This window comes from Eutrigla gurnardus (genome assembly GCF_963514095.1).
Source record: "Eutrigla gurnardus genome assembly, chromosome: 17".
NCBI classification, from domain to species: Eukaryota; Metazoa; Chordata; class Actinopteri; order Perciformes; family Triglidae; genus Eutrigla; species Eutrigla gurnardus.
Genome location: NC_139928.1, coordinates 14,510,744 through 14,527,121, shown reverse-complemented (window position 1 = coordinate 14,527,121; position 16,378 = coordinate 14,510,744). Strand labels below are relative to the sequence as shown.

The 16,378-nt window shown below is 44.5% G+C and overlaps 1 protein-coding gene across 2 annotated transcripts in view; it reads left to right on the top strand.

The window, feature by feature from the left end:
• trps1 (trichorhinophalangeal syndrome I) overlaps nt 1–16,378 on the top strand; it is a 93,878-nt gene that overhangs the window by 41,649 nt on the left and 35,851 nt on the right. For both annotated transcript variants that reach the window (XM_084033044.1, XM_084033043.1), the window contains 7 exons: nt 2,288–2,998; nt 3,095–3,210; nt 7,800–8,400; nt 8,768–8,982; nt 9,400–9,604; nt 9,713–9,947; nt 14,210–14,990. In XM_084033044.1, the coding sequence (XP_083889170.1) occupies nt 2,288–2,998; nt 3,095–3,210; nt 7,800–8,400; nt 8,768–8,982; nt 9,400–9,604; nt 9,713–9,947; nt 14,210–14,990 (2,864 nt within the window). The remainder of the gene's footprint in view (nt 1–2,287; nt 2,999–3,094; nt 3,211–7,799; nt 8,401–8,767; nt 8,983–9,399; nt 9,605–9,712; nt 9,948–14,209; nt 14,991–16,378) is intronic.

Here is a 16,378-nt window from a genome sequence, read left to right as displayed (position 1 = left end):
ACCAAAATGTAGTTATTGCTCTGATGAAGTTTTTGAAGTCGCCACTGAAATCATTCGGGGCAGATGGAAACCCAGTTACAGTAGGTCAGTCAGTGCTTCTTAGGTTGGGATTTCAGCTTCATTGCTTTACCACAACGATCTGTAGTTTTCCACTGTGTGTGTGTGTGTGTGTGTGTGTGTGTGCGCGTGTGTGTGTGAGTGAATGATGAATTCTGACTGGGTGTGGTGAACATCAGATGAGATTTTCCTCTGCTCCCTGCACTCACTCACACACACATACACACAGACACACACAGTGAGTGCCAGGGCTGGTCTAGGCGTGGGCCCTTTCAGACATAAATTGCTTTATTTTAATAGTTGTATGGTAGAGAAGGAGGGAAAGAAGGAGGGGGGGGGAGAAATGGTAAAATACTAGAAAAGGCCGTAGAGAGAAAATTGGATTGAACAAAGAAAAGCAGCCCTCCTCTGTCATTTCTCTTCAACTTTTTCTGTTTGTGTGTGTTTTATTTTCCTCCTTTCTTCCTAATCCGCTAGATTACATTACGTGCTTGTTAAAATATGGTCCTTTTTAATATGTTTATGTTCATCTCGGTGTTTTCTAGTTTTCTCATGTTTGAATGGTTTACAGTTTTGCCCTGAGCAAATAACAACAAGTGTTTATATCTCCCACTGAAAGAGCCACAGGGTCACACGCATGCTATCTTGTTTTCAATCCACACGGGCCGTCAAATATGCATTACACACACGCACACACACACACACACACACACACACACACACACACACACACACTGCATTGATCTAAAAGTGATCAGTTGTTGGCGTCTGTTGGGCTTCGACTGTGTTTACTACCAAAAGCACACTCGCACATACAAACACAGCAAATGGGTCAATGGGTTGACTGTGTTTACAACTGAATATGAACTGAACGACCACAAATAAACACGCTCGCTCACTCGCACACACTCACACACACACACACGCACACACATGCTTGGAAAACACATCTCTCTGACATGACTGTTGTGAACAGAACGACCACAATTGTTCTCTTCTCAAACAAAAGAAACATTATGGCTTAACATAAAACACATGGTTAGTTATTTGATGGCTTTGTATAGTGATTATAAGGGAGGGAGGGGAGGGATGCTGGAGGAAGGGGAGCGACGGAGGGAGAGACAGGGGCAGGAAAAGAAAGGGAAAAAATTTAATGATGGAATTACTCAAATTATTGTTGCAATTATTCTTGAATGTGACAGAGGGCAATAGAGAATTAGAAATGGCCGACACTGAGATGCAAGGTAAATGCCTTGATAAGTGCCTTTCTTCCTTGATTGAGGTGTTTTAGATTGATTATAATGGTGGCAAGAGGTTATAGAAGAAAAGGGGGTACAAGTAAAATGGGATTTGAAAAAGAGAAGTACAGAATAAAAAAGAGAAAGGAATCTGAAGGACAGGAGGTGACACAGACGGTGCAGGAGAAACAGGAAGAGATGAGAATTTAGAGGCCAGAAAATGAATGAAAGGCATGCAGAAAGAGATGCAAGAAAGAGAGTTGAGTGCTGGAGGGGATGAATCCCAGTCGCAATCGCCTCCCTCATCCATCTTTCCGATATTGGGTGTGTGGTTTGATGTGGTTGTCTGTTGGCCGTTCTTCCCGTCTCTCTCCTCTCTCTCTGTCTCCCCCCATTTCTGCCTCACCCTCTCTCTCTCTACCACCCCTCCCTCTGAGTCTCTAAGATATGGTTTGGGTTTTGATGTGGTCATGCGTTGAAGATTCTCACGGATGGTTTCCATAACGATAAAACGACTCAGTCCCTGGTTTAAGAGGAGAAGAAGGGAGAAAAAATAAGGGCAAAAAAGTTGCACTCGAGGATGCAACAAACATCCCGACGCACGGCCCCGAAAAATCTCTCACAGCTGAGATGTTTCTGATTTGCCGGGGCTGTTTTTCTTTGACGAGGTTTGTGGTCGAGGATCGTCACAGATTTCAGTGTTCAAAGACGTTCGTAAATTGGATCAAAGCTATTCTGTACACATACATCATTGTCAGAAAATTGTATTGGTGTGGCGTGCATTCATGCAATCCGCAGTATATTATTTGAGCCCTGCAGACACCTTGTATCTCTTAGGGTCTTGATTTTAGAGGGATTATGAAAACCTGCTTGATATTTTCTATCCCCAGTTCTTTTATGTGTGCATAAACAATGCATAGTCGAAAATGCTTTACTTAATGTCAACATATAAATAACTCTTTGTCCCTCTCTCTCTCTGTCTCTTTTCTTAGAGATGGTGAGGAAGAAGAATCCCCCTATCAGGAGTGTGGGAGGTGAGGAGGAGGAGGAGGAAGAAGAGGGGAGGAGGCCAGTGGGAGAAGAGGAAGAGGAGGGAGAGGAGGAGGGCAGAGTAGGAGCGGAGGCTGAACGAATAAACCGGCCCTCTGAACCGGAATCCTCCGACCAGATCAGGGGAGATGAGGAGCAGGAAGAGGAGGAGGGAGAAAGCGAGTGCATATCCTCATCGGTCTCGCCCTCGTCCGTCGGGGAGCACTACAGCAATGAGGAGAGAAGGGGGAGAAGAGGAGGCGGGGGGAGAACCAAACAAGGAGGAGTGGCCTTGAGTGACAGACCCGAGAGCCAGTCAGAGCCTGAGGATGGGGAGAAGGGGGTAGAGGAGGGAGAGAGGAGAGAGAGAGACAGGGGGGAGGCCGATCATCTCACCGCTCCTCTCCACTCCGCTCCCCACCTCCTCCCCAGACAGGAAGGAGGGGAGGAGTCGACAACTGACACCCCTCCGCTTTCTTCCAGCCCCTCTCCTAAACTCCAGGACTACAAGTGCAACGTGTGCGGCTACGGTTACTATGGCAACGACCCCGCCGACCTGGTGAAGCACTTTAGGAAGTATCACCTGGGTCTGCACAACCGCACGCGGCAGGATGCCGCCCTCGACTCGCACATCCTGGCCCTCCACAACATGGCTCCCCAACACACACCTCTAGGTAACTCCAGCTCGTCTTGTGTCGATGCTTATTGTGTGAAATACCTCGTTCGTGTGCGTGTCCATGGCTGACCCCTCCTTGTGTTCCTGCTCCCAGACGTACAGGCAGGTCAGGGGCAGAGGAACCAAGCCAAAGAGTCGGGGAAGACGAGACCAGATATGCACATTCAACAGCACAGGACAGTTATGATGAATGGCACATATGACGTGCAGGTAAGCACTGTTAAAAATACAGATAAATACATTTAACATACTTTGATGATACGCAACTTTAGTTCATAAAGTATTCTGATATGCATTAATGTATTAAAAAATGGACTACCGTACACATAGAGAAGCAGTACAAGGCCACTTATCGACGACAACAAGTAAAAACCACAAAAAAAAAAGGAAAGAAAAGAAAACGCACACAAAAGAACATAAAGGCAATCTATAAACAACAGCCGCACTATGGTTCTTGTGGTGTGACGGCATTGAATTAATTGGACGGAAGGCAACGCGTCGGTCAACGGGTGGAACGAAGACTTAACGGTGAAGTGAAGCTTTGGTTTGTAGCCTCTTATTGTTGCCTCCTCAGTCCAATAAAAAGCCTGCCTTATTGGAGCCGATGCCCCCTAGTAACAGTCCATTTCACAATCCTTTTCACCATCCCTCTTGACAAAGACCTCAACATAACTAAAGGGTTCCACTTGGGTTCAAAGCCGTCTCCGTATTTCCTTTTATCCATCAATGTTTTTCCGCGGCGTGACCGGATTTGGTGAGTGTCGTCCCGTGAGCGTGATGCTGCAAACAACATCAATAGGTAATGGGTAATATCCCACTGTGATGTCGCCACACTGGTGTCATGGCAACCGTGTGTGGGGTCCATGAATGCAGCAGTACTTATGCATCTGTTTTACATCTTTGCATCTGCCCGTCATTAGGGTCAAAGAAAACTCTCTAAACTCTTTAAACTGATTATGTTGCATTCTGTCTGCGGCGTCTAATTCAAAGTTACAATAAACAGGCGGCGCTTGTAAAAAATCAACGAAACACGGGCACTCATCTTCTTCATATCTTCAAATCTTAAGATAAAAAAAACTCATTTTGATACAATAACTGAAATAACTTGAAGAATTCGGTATCAGTCAGAAACGTTGATTCAAAGCAGGTGGCACATTGATTGAGTTAACGATTCGCTGTATTCGCATTGCTTGTCATAAATCTGTAAATCTAAGCCCATAAGTGAACTGGAGTAATTTATTGGGTCGACCAAATCTGCAAATGATTTGTAACATAGGATGTGTGTGTGTGTGTGTGTGTGTGTGTGTGTGATTTGGACAGTGAGGTATTGTGGGGCCCGTTATAAAATTTAATAGACTGACAGATGGTTAGACAGACACAGAAAGGGAGGAAATACCGGCACCTGGCAGACAGGCCGCACTCACGTGCACACGCGTGCTCGTGCACACGCAGACGCAGGTAAACAGTCTGCTTCACTTATTACTTACAGGCAACCCCCCGCCCCCCCTGTACACACATGTGCACTGCATGCATCATAGTGTTTTAAATGATGGCTAATAAATGCATATCCTCCTCTAATCCTTTATATTCAACACTCAATTTGAAAGAAAAAGTTAACAAGGGCGAGTATCTGGTGGGAGCTGTTTTGCAGGATAAAGACTTTGAATTCAGCAAACCTTCAGGCGTAATTCGTAATACCTTCAAGATAAACGGTGTCCGTGTACTTAAAGATGATTGAATAGATGGATGAATTTTGTAATTTGCTCTCGCAGTCTGGACATCAACACATTAGACAATCAATTTGAGCCTTCAATGATTTAGTTGTTTTTTTTAAGGGCTGCTGTTCGGTGAAGTCAGCCGCTGCAGACTGGAGGAAACCTGCAACGTCTCTCTGCTTCACGTTGTACACAGTTTATTAATAGTCGACTTTAAAGCCTCAGATATAAGTATACCCACGTCAGCTGTATTCGCTATAAAACTGGCATTTCTCAGCGCACATATTATTTGTTTCCTTATGTAAATTTGCACAGATCATTCAGTAGCATGTATCTTTTTATTTTAAGCATGTATTGGAATATACAGTATTTAACATCAGATGTTTTGTAAGGCAGCAGCTTGGGCAGTTTTCTGTTTTTTAATGAACTTTCAAGTGAGAAGTGGAAGTGTCTGGCAGGCAGGCCTTCATCACGGTGTCATTTGTAGATGAGCTTGTCAGGAGGAGACATCGAGAAGCCATTGAGTTGCTCTAATGTAGCAGGAAAATGAATCCACAGTCAGAAATTGGGGACCCACTGAAAGCATTTTTGACCTCATTAGATCGAATGAATACATCAACTTACGGAGTTGGTGTTTTCTGGCTTTGTGACAACTGCAATCATTTCTCTCCATAGCTCGCAGCCTAATTATTAGGGATAAATCCATATCGATTAAGAGGTTTTCTCAACCCTTAAAAGTGCACTGTGATATTTTTTCCCCGTCACATATGCAGTCGCCCATAAATACTGAGGTCAAGTGTGCAAAGCCTTTTTTTAGTTTTTTAAATTATGTATAACAAGAACCTCAACTAAACACCTATGAATAGTTTGGATTTTCATATTTCATTTTCAGCTCTTATCCATAGTTATAGGTTCTCTTATATATGTGTTTCATATTCATTCATAGTAAAGTATAGTCTTTAAGCTCTTAAATTTGACTTAGTCATTTTTTGTTATTGGTAACAATTGGGTCAAGGATTAGGACTTTGAGTGTGTGTGAACAGAGGGGTTTTGTCTGAAAGGTTTAAACAAGATGATCTAATAAGTGTGTGTGTGTGTGTGTGTGTGTGTGTGTGTGTGTGTGTGTGTGTGTGTGTGTGTGTGTGTGTGTGTGTGTGTGTGTGAGGAATAGTTGAGTCTGTAATGGCCGTAAGTCACTTAATGGACACAGAAACACACACACAGTCAGAAATAGAAAATCCAGTGAGCTTAAGTCGTCATTATGAAGAAAAAGTGAAAGTATTAAAAATAAAAAAAAAAGGCGAATGAAAGGGGTCTCTATTCTCTCCATCCCTCCTCGCTTGCCTTTTCTCTCTCCCGCCCACGTTTTGGAAAATTCCATGCTGTCATTTGCTAAGGCGAGATGCCCCGTCAACCAATGACGTTGCGGGAACGGCGACTCTGGGAGGAGAGGGAAGGGAAGAGAAGGAGAGAGCGAGGGAGATGGAGGAGGAAAGGGGAGAAGGGAGCGGAGGAGACGGAGAGAGAGGCTTTGAAAGCAGTGGTCATAATCGACTGTTAGGCAGCGTAATGAAACAGCTGTCAGACACATTTCACTTTTTTTTTTCCCATCTCTGTTCTCCGTTCGTATCACTCATCGTTCCTCTTTGTCTCCCCTTCACCTCCTCCTCCTCAGCGCTGCCTTTTTTCTTTGCACACTCTTTTTTTACTCCAGTTCCCTTTTTTTCCTCTCTCACTTCTCAATTTACTTTTTAATCCATCCCCCGCCTCTTTCTCCTCCACCTTTCTGTTCCCTCGCACACTTTTCCCTCAACTCTCCCACTCGTCCTCTTTTCCCTCTCACGTCCCTCCATGTCTCTCTGTCCATTCTGCTTGCTGTGATGACCTGATGTTTGGCTCTCCTCTAATTGCCTGGGCAGGGTCTGTGGGACGTGATGATTGGATGATTGCCTTTGTGAGCTCACACACAGTAATAGCTCTCATTTCGCCTTCTGAATTTATTCTCTTCCACAAAGCTGAAATAAACCATTAAGCCTTTTTATTACTTTTCTTTCTCTTTGTGTAGCATGTATAAGTGTTTTGTCTCACCATTCTACTCTCTCTTTAGTTTGTAAATGTGTCTGCTCAGGTAATAGCTGTGAGTTTATATCAATTCCTCGTCATTGTCCTCCCGACTGAAAGACGAGGGGTTTAATTACCAAGTTTTAGTTACAGAAAAAAGACGTTTTCAGTGTTATTCTAATTAATATGAGATTTAATATGAAAATATATCCATGTTTGAGAGTTTAAAGTGTATAGAATAAATGAAATGATTATAGACAAAATTCAGATGCCTACTCATCGGCATTAACACTGTACAATTCAAGCTAAATGCTCTTTGTGAGAGAAAAAATGAAACCAGAAGTCTTTGCTCACTATAAATGCAGCTCTTCAATTGCGTTTTGTTCTTGCCAAAACTCCATATACCAAGGCTGCCAACAGTCGGCATGAAACCCACAGATCCGTAAAGAGACAAATCCATATTGTGCAGTAGTGGGTCTAATGTATGTCTGGGTAAGACTTTCCAGGTTGCCCAGCTCACCACTGATGCCAGCAGCGCACTATAATCTCCCACAGTCAAGCGGCTAACCTAATAGAAAACAGACGAGTGTCAGGTTGCCCACTCTGTAATGCAAAATCTTGGCCTCCTATATAGGATGCTACAGAGGAGCCTGATAGATGATGATGATTATTATAGATGTCATTGGTCAGTTAGAGTTTGAGCTTCCTATTCATTGTGGACTGTTACCTACAGAGGGAAAGGAGGCATTGTGTTTGTTGTGAGCTTAAGTGCTAAAAGCTGCTGAAACATGGATTTCCATGTTTGGAGACTCATTTACCTTAAATATCTGCTGTATATTTAAGTTTATACCCAATCAAAACATTGTACTGTAAGGAAAAAAAATCTTATTTTGCACCCCTCACTCAAATATATAAATAAACAATATAATGTGATTAGAATTAGAATTAAAATATAATCTAGAATCGGTTTTAAATCCTGATGTAACAGGATCCTTTCCTCTTTTTTTTTCTGCTTGTCAACAGGTGACGCTGGGCGGCACGCTAATTGGGATTGGCCGGAAGACCTCTGACTGTCAGGGGAATACGAAGTACTTCCGCTGCAAATTCTGCAACTTCACCTACATGGGCAGCAACTCCTTAGAACTCGAACAACACTTCATGTCCTCGCATCCAAATAAAGTCAAAACGCCGCCGACCACGCCCCTGCTGGCCACCAATAACCTGGTAACGCACGACAACCAGGGGAAGGGGGGGAGTCAAATCTTAGACGGGGCGGAGCGAGTCGCGGTGCGAGCGGAAGACGATTCGTTGGTGGGGTACGCCATCCCGGTCAGGGCGTCTCCGGATCCGTCAGGCTGGACGGGGGAGGCCGTGCAGACGTATTATTGGTGTAAATTCTGTAGCTGGAGTTGTGAGTGGTCGGGGGGCTCGGCGAAGCTTTTAGAGCACTTCGAACATAGACACAGGATGAGCCCGGGAGGAACTATGAGCCCCAGCAACTCTAATCCCGGGGGGGTGGACCGAGAGAGGGAGAGAGGAGGGAGACGAGAAGGAGGAGAGAGAGGCCACATGTCATCCAAAAGCCGCAAAGATATATCGTCCAACCCGTCCGGCACCAGCCAAGGTAATGAAATGGGAGAAAGTGTGGTGAAATGTGGCTGTGAATTTCTTCCCATGTTTTTTTACTAGGTTGGCTACACAAGATTAATGATCAACTGCAACAACATTCAATAGCAGTCTACTGTAATGATTTTTACTTCGCCTCATACTATGATGCTCTTCCTGGAGACGCTGACTCCGCTGACTTTCCCTTGTTTGCTGTTACAAGAACTTCAATACTGCTTGACCCCTGCTTCTTGTTTTCTTTTTTTGCGTTTCTGGTGCTTGACACTTCTTGACCTTTCTTGTTTGTTGGATTTCTATCATGCCCTGGTTTTTCTGCTCCGAGACTCCAAACTGTTTTATTTAACAGCTCTGTTTTCTGCTCCTAGGAGACCCCAACAGCAGTGATTCAGAAGCAGTCGTGACCAGTTATAACTGTCAGTTGTGTGATTTCCGGTACTCGATGGCCCACAGTGCAGATGTGATCGTAGTCGCACCTCTGCTCCTGCACTACCAGCACAACCACTCCATCCACCGATGCTGCATTCAGCACTGCATGTATTGTCCACAAGGGCTCTGTCAGCCGCATAAACACCTGGGGGAGGTGAGATTAACACACGACTGGAACGTTTATTTGCCTGGTGTGTTGGTGTTTGCTCGGCGATTACAAGGAGGATTGAGTTGTTTTGTTAGCGCCAGAAAATAAAATGTAATATATGAACAAGTGTAAAGTTAATTGTTCCAATTTTCGGTCTAGTTAAAAATCCCTTGCTTCCCCAAATCCTCCCACGCGCACTCCCTCCTTTGCGCCAGCAGCCAAACTGTGCCAGTGTGGTTTGCTTAAAATGCTAAAAGGATGGTAAACGGCCAAGAATAGGGGACGGCATAATTCAGTTAACGATGCATACTGATATCACCTGCGTGTGCAAAAACAAACTCCTAAAGTCTAACTTTGCCTCATGTGCACAGTTTTGTCAGAAAAAAGACTCTTCACTAACCTCTGCCCGATTCTTCATCATAGGTGTCTCACCCCTTCGCTTGTCGGAAGCCCACCTGCCCCAAATGCTGTTCCAAGTTCCCTCCGTCCACCAAGCAGCAGGACTCCGTCGGATCCAAGCCCGCTACCGCCACCTCACCCAGCATGACCCCTCCGAATCCCCGAGGTGACCCCGGTATGATTTCAGGATCGACTTCCTCAAACCCCGCCCATCCCGTTGTCACGCAAGGTATTCGGAGTTAAACCTCATCAGAATGTGTTTTTATGTCTATCAATTCAACGTGAGCCTTTTTAGTTTCTTCTGCTCCTGATTTGTCCCGTTTCTCCGATCCCCCAGGCGTCACCCACTTGTGCGACCAGTGTGCGTTCGCCACCACCGACATCGACGTGTTGCTCCAGCACTACGAAAGCTGCCACACCCCGATCAACCTAAAGGGGGCGCCGCCAAATGTCAAGGCTGAGGATGACGTCGGGGGAGACAAGGAAGGGGGGCGAGGAGGAGAGAGGGAGTACTCGTGTACAAAGTGTCACTTCATCACAGAAGTGGAAGAAGAGATTTTTAGACACTACAGGTAAGAGGAAGAGATGCAAGTAGGGAATTCTGATGAAATATTATGGTATATAAATCCATGTAATAGGGTGGGTTGATTCTTAGAATGAAAGGGTATCAAAAAGGAACAAGTAATATGCAAACATAACTAATTCATTAAGGAATGTGTCTGTGTTTTTTCTGAAGACTGAAAGAAAACAGTGAGTCTCTAAGACTGGAGCCTGAATGTGAAACATGATTGCGTGTTAGATTCCAGTTAGAGTCTGTTGTAGTAATTGGGTGACTGTGAGTATAAAAAGAAATTCCATTCCCAAATCAGGAAGATGATAAAGTGTTGCTTGCGCTGGGATTCAAACCCCTGTAATTCTCTTTTTTACACCCAATTACCCAGACATGTTGAACCGAGCACACTCATTTTCAGCAACAACCCACTTAAGACACTCGCAAACACCATTCGACGTTCACACCTGGAAGCAACTCAGATGGCAAAATTATTCACAGATTATCTTTGACTCTCATGTACCCGAGTATCACTCTACCGTGACCTGAAAAGCCCCCCAAAAAATAACTTTGAGACATTTTAGCTCAGTTTCAGATTGCATTCTCTGGAAGTCATCACTCATTTTGCTCATTCCAGTAACTGTTGAGAATCCGGTATCGTTCACATATCGATCGGGAGATGAAGGTGACAAGTTCTTGCGCTACAAGTTCAGCACCAGGTCCCGGACACCTGCAGATTTATCGAGGACTTCCTCTAATCTAGGGAATCAACTCTGAGTCGTGAAAGGGAATCTGCTTTTTGTTCCTTTAGAAAGTGGCCTTTCCATCACCGCCTTTGTAAGCCGACACCTTCCTGTGACACCGAAGTAGTACTCCGGTTGTATAAGCATTACACTCCTACATTATACGACTGATAACCAAACATTCATTTTGTGGGTGAAATATAACGGCAAAAACTCGAGATGGACATTTTTGTTCTTCTTCAAAAAAGCATCACAATTGATGCATCTTTTTATTTTATTCCACATGTTCCTGCCACCTTGCACATTCCGCACAACTTGTCCGGCTACATTTCATCCAGCGATTACAGTGCGATTTACTCGTAGTGGCAAATGTAGCCCGGAGCAAAGATTTGGAGTGAACGGCGGAGGCTACGTCTTTTTCTTATTTTCAAATATGTAGTTTTAGGTTTTTCCCCAAATGACGCAATTAGATTTCATGCAGCTCCCTCTGGAGCCACAAAAGGCTTTCTACAACTTGTTTTACATAAATGGCACTCGCTGTGACTTGTAAACAAACTCTGAATTGTAAAATCGGTGGTTATCCTATATATGATCACTGGTAGTATTTTTTACCTTCCTGGAGCATCTTTCTCCAAAGAGGATCAGCCTGTCGATAAAGAACCAAAGAGTTCTTTGTTTTCAGAAGACGCTTCAGAGTAAAATGCTAAATAAGATATAAGCTCTGTTTTACAGATCTTTTACAAGCCTGAAGAGGTCAGACAAGACTTCCACAGCCAATTTGTTGCCGACACAAACACAGACAGACACATACGCATAGAGACAAATGATAGAGAATGTTTCGGTTAGGAAAGGGAGGAAGAGTGGAGCGGTGTGGGAAAGCTGGGACCGAAGGCAGGCCGAAAGAGAACTGAAGATTGTGTGAAATCCTTTTTGTGTGTGGAAGTATTGATCTAGATTGCAGATCTGGATTGCTCCTTGATATGTGCTCACAAACTAAGTCGCACACACACACACAAGTTATACAATTACAGTCCGACAGCCATTTCAGTAAGATTTCTGCTACGAATCGATGACAGATTTAAAAGTTTGATTCGTTTCAGGGTGAGAGAGGAAGGGATAGAGTTACAGACAGAAAGTAAAAGAAGAGAGACAAGATATTGAAGAAGAAGTGAGAAAAGAGGAGGGGAAGAGAGTGACAAAGCTAAAGGGAGAATGAATGTGTGTGTGGAGGAGGATTTAACAGTCCGCTCACGTCCTTAACAAAATCTAAGCTCTGAATCTCGGGGCTCAAATCAAATAAAACTGAAGTAAAGCCAGAAAGTTTCACAACGCCACTAAAATCAACCAAACCATAAAGGATTCCAAGGCCAAGTTTTAAGGAAACAAAATTCAGGATTTAATTATAGGGTTTGCTCAGAACAAAAGGGCCGAGCCGTCAGGGAGAGAAAAGTTACCGGCCAGAACAAACTAATCGATCTTCTGTGCAACTTCAGAACCCAAACACTCGCTGAGGTGCTGACATTTGTCAGCACAACAATAACTTAATAACACATGCCTTTCTCTCTCAAAGGACCTCTTAGACTCTGAAATAAAGGTGCAAATAAGTGAGCACAAATGCGTGGGATGTGCAGGTTCTATGTTGCATGTTGCCGTGAGAGATTGTTACTTTGCCCCGTCCACTGTTGAATATTCATTATGTAGAGGATACAGACCTTTTCTTGGACACATTCTGCTCTTGTTGATTAGTTCTCGCTTTACAAATAAACACCTCCGGGTTCGATGCTCAAACCTTTTTGCGTTGCCAGCTTACTGTCTACAAATAAATTACGCTTAATAAATATATATTTCCGCTTTCTTATTTTTCATAGGAAAAGTGGATCAGTACAAAACTTAGTTTATCAAAACTTAGTGTGTGCATTTGTAAGATAGTGTGTGCGTGTGTGTGTGTGTGTGGTGATGACAAACTGAGAGGCCACTGTGTCTTGTTCAGCATCTGGAGACATTTAAATCACTAGGTACAAGGTGTACTTTACTTCACACACGTTTTCACAAATTTCTGCCTAGAATAGTTTTATCTGATCAAGATGCCGTTTAAAGCCCCAGCTTGAATCTGAGTTTATGTCCTTCAGCTATGACTAAAAGGGAACAGATAGACAAAGACGGATAATACATACAGAGAAGGGGAGACATGGAAATCCCCACTGCAATTACTTTTAATGTGTGCATTTTATTTGTTTGAACCCACACACATACATTTCACTTAAATTGTGCAAGAAGCATGAATGAAATGAATAGATAAACAGCAAGCATACAAATAATAAAGATAGCCTATATGTCCTATGTATGAATGCCTTCAAGGGTTTTTTTTCCCTGCATGATGATGACTATCGAATGACAATGTGATAGCCCTTAGATGTTATTTGCAAATCGTCCGCATGATTATATTCTGCTGTCATAAAACGCGCCCGTTGCAGTGAGGCTGTAATGAGAAGTCACTGGTGAGGAAAACTCAAACGAAAACAACAGCAGTTGTCGAGCAGATTGCTGCTTTCGGATGAGTTGTGAGTGAAATAAGTTGGAAAAAAATGTTCATCCTATTTCAAGTGAAAGTTACACACTTGACTTCCTTTGCCAAATAATGCTCCAAATCAACTCCTACCTCTCATGCGTGATGCGTCTGAATGATGAGAAATTGTTATTTGCTTTCAAAATCGACTCCCCTGCATAATCAGTCACTATAGCCGTCATGTAATTAGATTATCTCTGTACAGAAAAAGAGATTTATATTATATATAAAGTTTTATTGTCCCATTAAACATTTTCACATGTTTTTTATGTATATTTTGGCAGCTTCAACGTATATTTTTCCTGTATCCCTTAATGTAAAGCAGCTGCCTATAGTAGGCCCAGCAAGGGCCACCACAAACAGGAGTCCAAGTACTTGTTACAGATGCTCTATTGATTTTGCTCGTTGGCCCGCACAAGAGGCATCTAAACCGTTTCCTGGGCCAGGAAAAAGCCTGATGTTGTGTATCGTGTATATATTACCGGTCAGTCGGGGCCTTGCCAACAGGAAATGAAGGTGGTTTGTTGATGGGTGATTCAGTTCTTGTCAGTCAGATCCCCTTCTCACTCTTTTGTCCTAATTTATTGTGATTTAGTTGAACACTGAGTCATTTTTTGGCCACACGCTCGGTGTAACTCCTGAGTGGTTGGAAGGAAATCGGGCGAGAACGAATGCACTTTAAATGCAATTTAGTCAAGTCGGGGAGTGGATTTTTTCGATGGGGGGGAGTACAAAACCTACAGAAATCTCCTCACTGTCACATTGAAGATTCTCCAACTAGGTTTAATCCAAGGGGTCATGTTATAATACAAATAATAATGTTCACAGTAATGTTCAGACATGGTTTGACAAACCTAAGAATTCAGCTTTTATGTCTATATTTAAGCAGTGCATGATTCAAATTAAGTTGTGTTCATGTTCAAGTTTTTTATTTGGGGATTATTGACTCACTTCCCTTTTTTTTCCCTCTTATAGGCGTGTCCACGCGTGTTGCCGTTGTCGACGCTGTGACTTCACGGCTCCCGATTCGTCAGCCCTCCTCGACCATTTTAACTCGACCCACTGCCATGACTCCTCTCCCTCATTAACGACCTCCTTGCCCACCTCACTGACGCCTTCGTTGACACTCTCGGCCAATGGCTGCTCAGCTCCCTCTACCTTAGCCATTAAAGAAGAAAGTAAAGGGGATCTTCGCCTCCTCTACTCCCTTGCGCCGCCCGAGGGACGGCTTGCAGAAGGAGGCAGAGAAGAGGCAGGAGGGGTGGTGAAAAGTGAGGGAGGTGAGGAGAAAGAGAGAGAGCGGGAGAAAGGCTGGGTCCTTGGGGAGACGAGAGGACTCGGGGAGAGAGGAGGCGAGCAGGCACACGGTTTACTCTGGGTGCCCAAGGAGCGAATGGGACCGGAAAGAGGAGTAGAAAGGGGAGCAGGAGGAGGGAGTCCCTCTCTTTTCTCCTCCCCCCTGTCATTGTCGTTTGTTTCAGCCAATCACGAGGCCTCGCAGCAGAAGAGAGGCGTGACTTCGCCTAGCATGGTTTACCTGGGAGACACCAAGTCCTTTTTGGGAGATACCAAGTCCTTTTTGGGAGATGCCAGGCTGTACGGAGGAGGGAGGCCAGGAGGAGCCACTGCGGGCGCAGGCGGAGGGGAGAAACAGAGCCGGATGCCTCAGCAGTACACGGGAGGAGGAGGGAGTGGAGGTGGAGGAGGACAGGAGAAAGGTGGAGCCGCTAAAGAGGAGTCCCAGTCTCTTCTACGGGTAAGGTGGAACGTGTGCACACCCTCCTACTTCTGTCCTTCTTAACACCCCACATTCACATTCCCCCCTCTCATCCAGCCTGATCTTTCTCCTTTGTCTCATTTACACTCTGATATGAGCTTTTAGCTCTGGCTCTCTGATTGAAGGCCTTTGTAGCTAGGTCTCCAGATTCAGATCCTACCTGCTGAGAGCATTAGTTGTCAAAGTGCTTCTATTAATAAGCCCTTCATCCTCGTTTCCTTTGAATCAGATGTGCAGATTAGACCTCCTGCAGGGAGCATCTACAAGGAGACTTGTATTTCTTCTGTCACATGTACTTATGCAGATCGTCATTGGCTAGCGAAGCGTGTGAGCGTTCATATCTCGGAGCTTTTATCCACGCGCGTCTGACTCCATGACATCATTTCCTTTCCCGTAAGTTGTGTTCTTCTTCTTTTTTTTTTTTTCAATCCGATTTTAACCCGCGACAGGGAAGGAACTTGCTTGTTGCTGCAGCAACGGGGGGAGGCAAACTGACAGTGCCCATGGTGACCACCTGTCAGTCAGTTCCCTCATCCTACTTTTCAGGCCACAGTGCTTTTCACTTCTCAGTGATGTCATGGACTGGTAGGAACAGTCAGTGGTCTGCCAGCGCCGCAGAGCTTATTGGCTATGATCACATTAGATCAGAATAGACTGAGCTGTGTGTGTGTGTGTGTGTGTGCGCGCACGTGTGTGTGTGTGATGTGTCAGGGCACTGACATGGGTCTATGTAAGTGGTAGTATTGAGTGTGAGAGTGGTGTTCGTGGTGTGAGTGTGCATGCAGTGTGTGAGTTGTGTGTATGGCTTCTTTGTAGAAGTTGGGTTTTCTGTTGCGTGCGCGTGTGTGTGAAGTGTTGGCAGTAACTTGGCAGACCGGGCCTGGGTGGGGCAGCAAGAGGTTTGCTCATTATCGTGGGTGGGGCAGTGTGTGTCTGCGAGAGGGAGTGAGACGGAGAGAGGCTGCATGCGTGAGAGAGAAAGGGAGGGAACGCTGAGATGAAGAGAAGGAGATGGGGAGAGTCAGATGGAGATAAAAGCGTGTAGCGAAACAAGTTAACCCCTTAACATGCAGCGTTCCCCTTTGCTGCACCGTCATAAACGAGTTGGACCGTGTGAGTTTGCGAGCTTTCGTAGGCATTTTTATGCATTTCGAACAGAGCCAACTGCTTCCAGTCTCTACGATTAGTTAACTACGTACTTAAAGCACAGCAGAGATTGACGTGGATCGGCTTTTCTAAAAAAGACCAGCTTTTTCCAAACTGGCTGGACCTCTAAATTCAGATGGTGTAAATATTTGGTATCTTTGGAAACTTTGGGACCTCCATCTCCCATCAGTGGGTCGGTCCCAGGTCCGTCAGGGTCCATG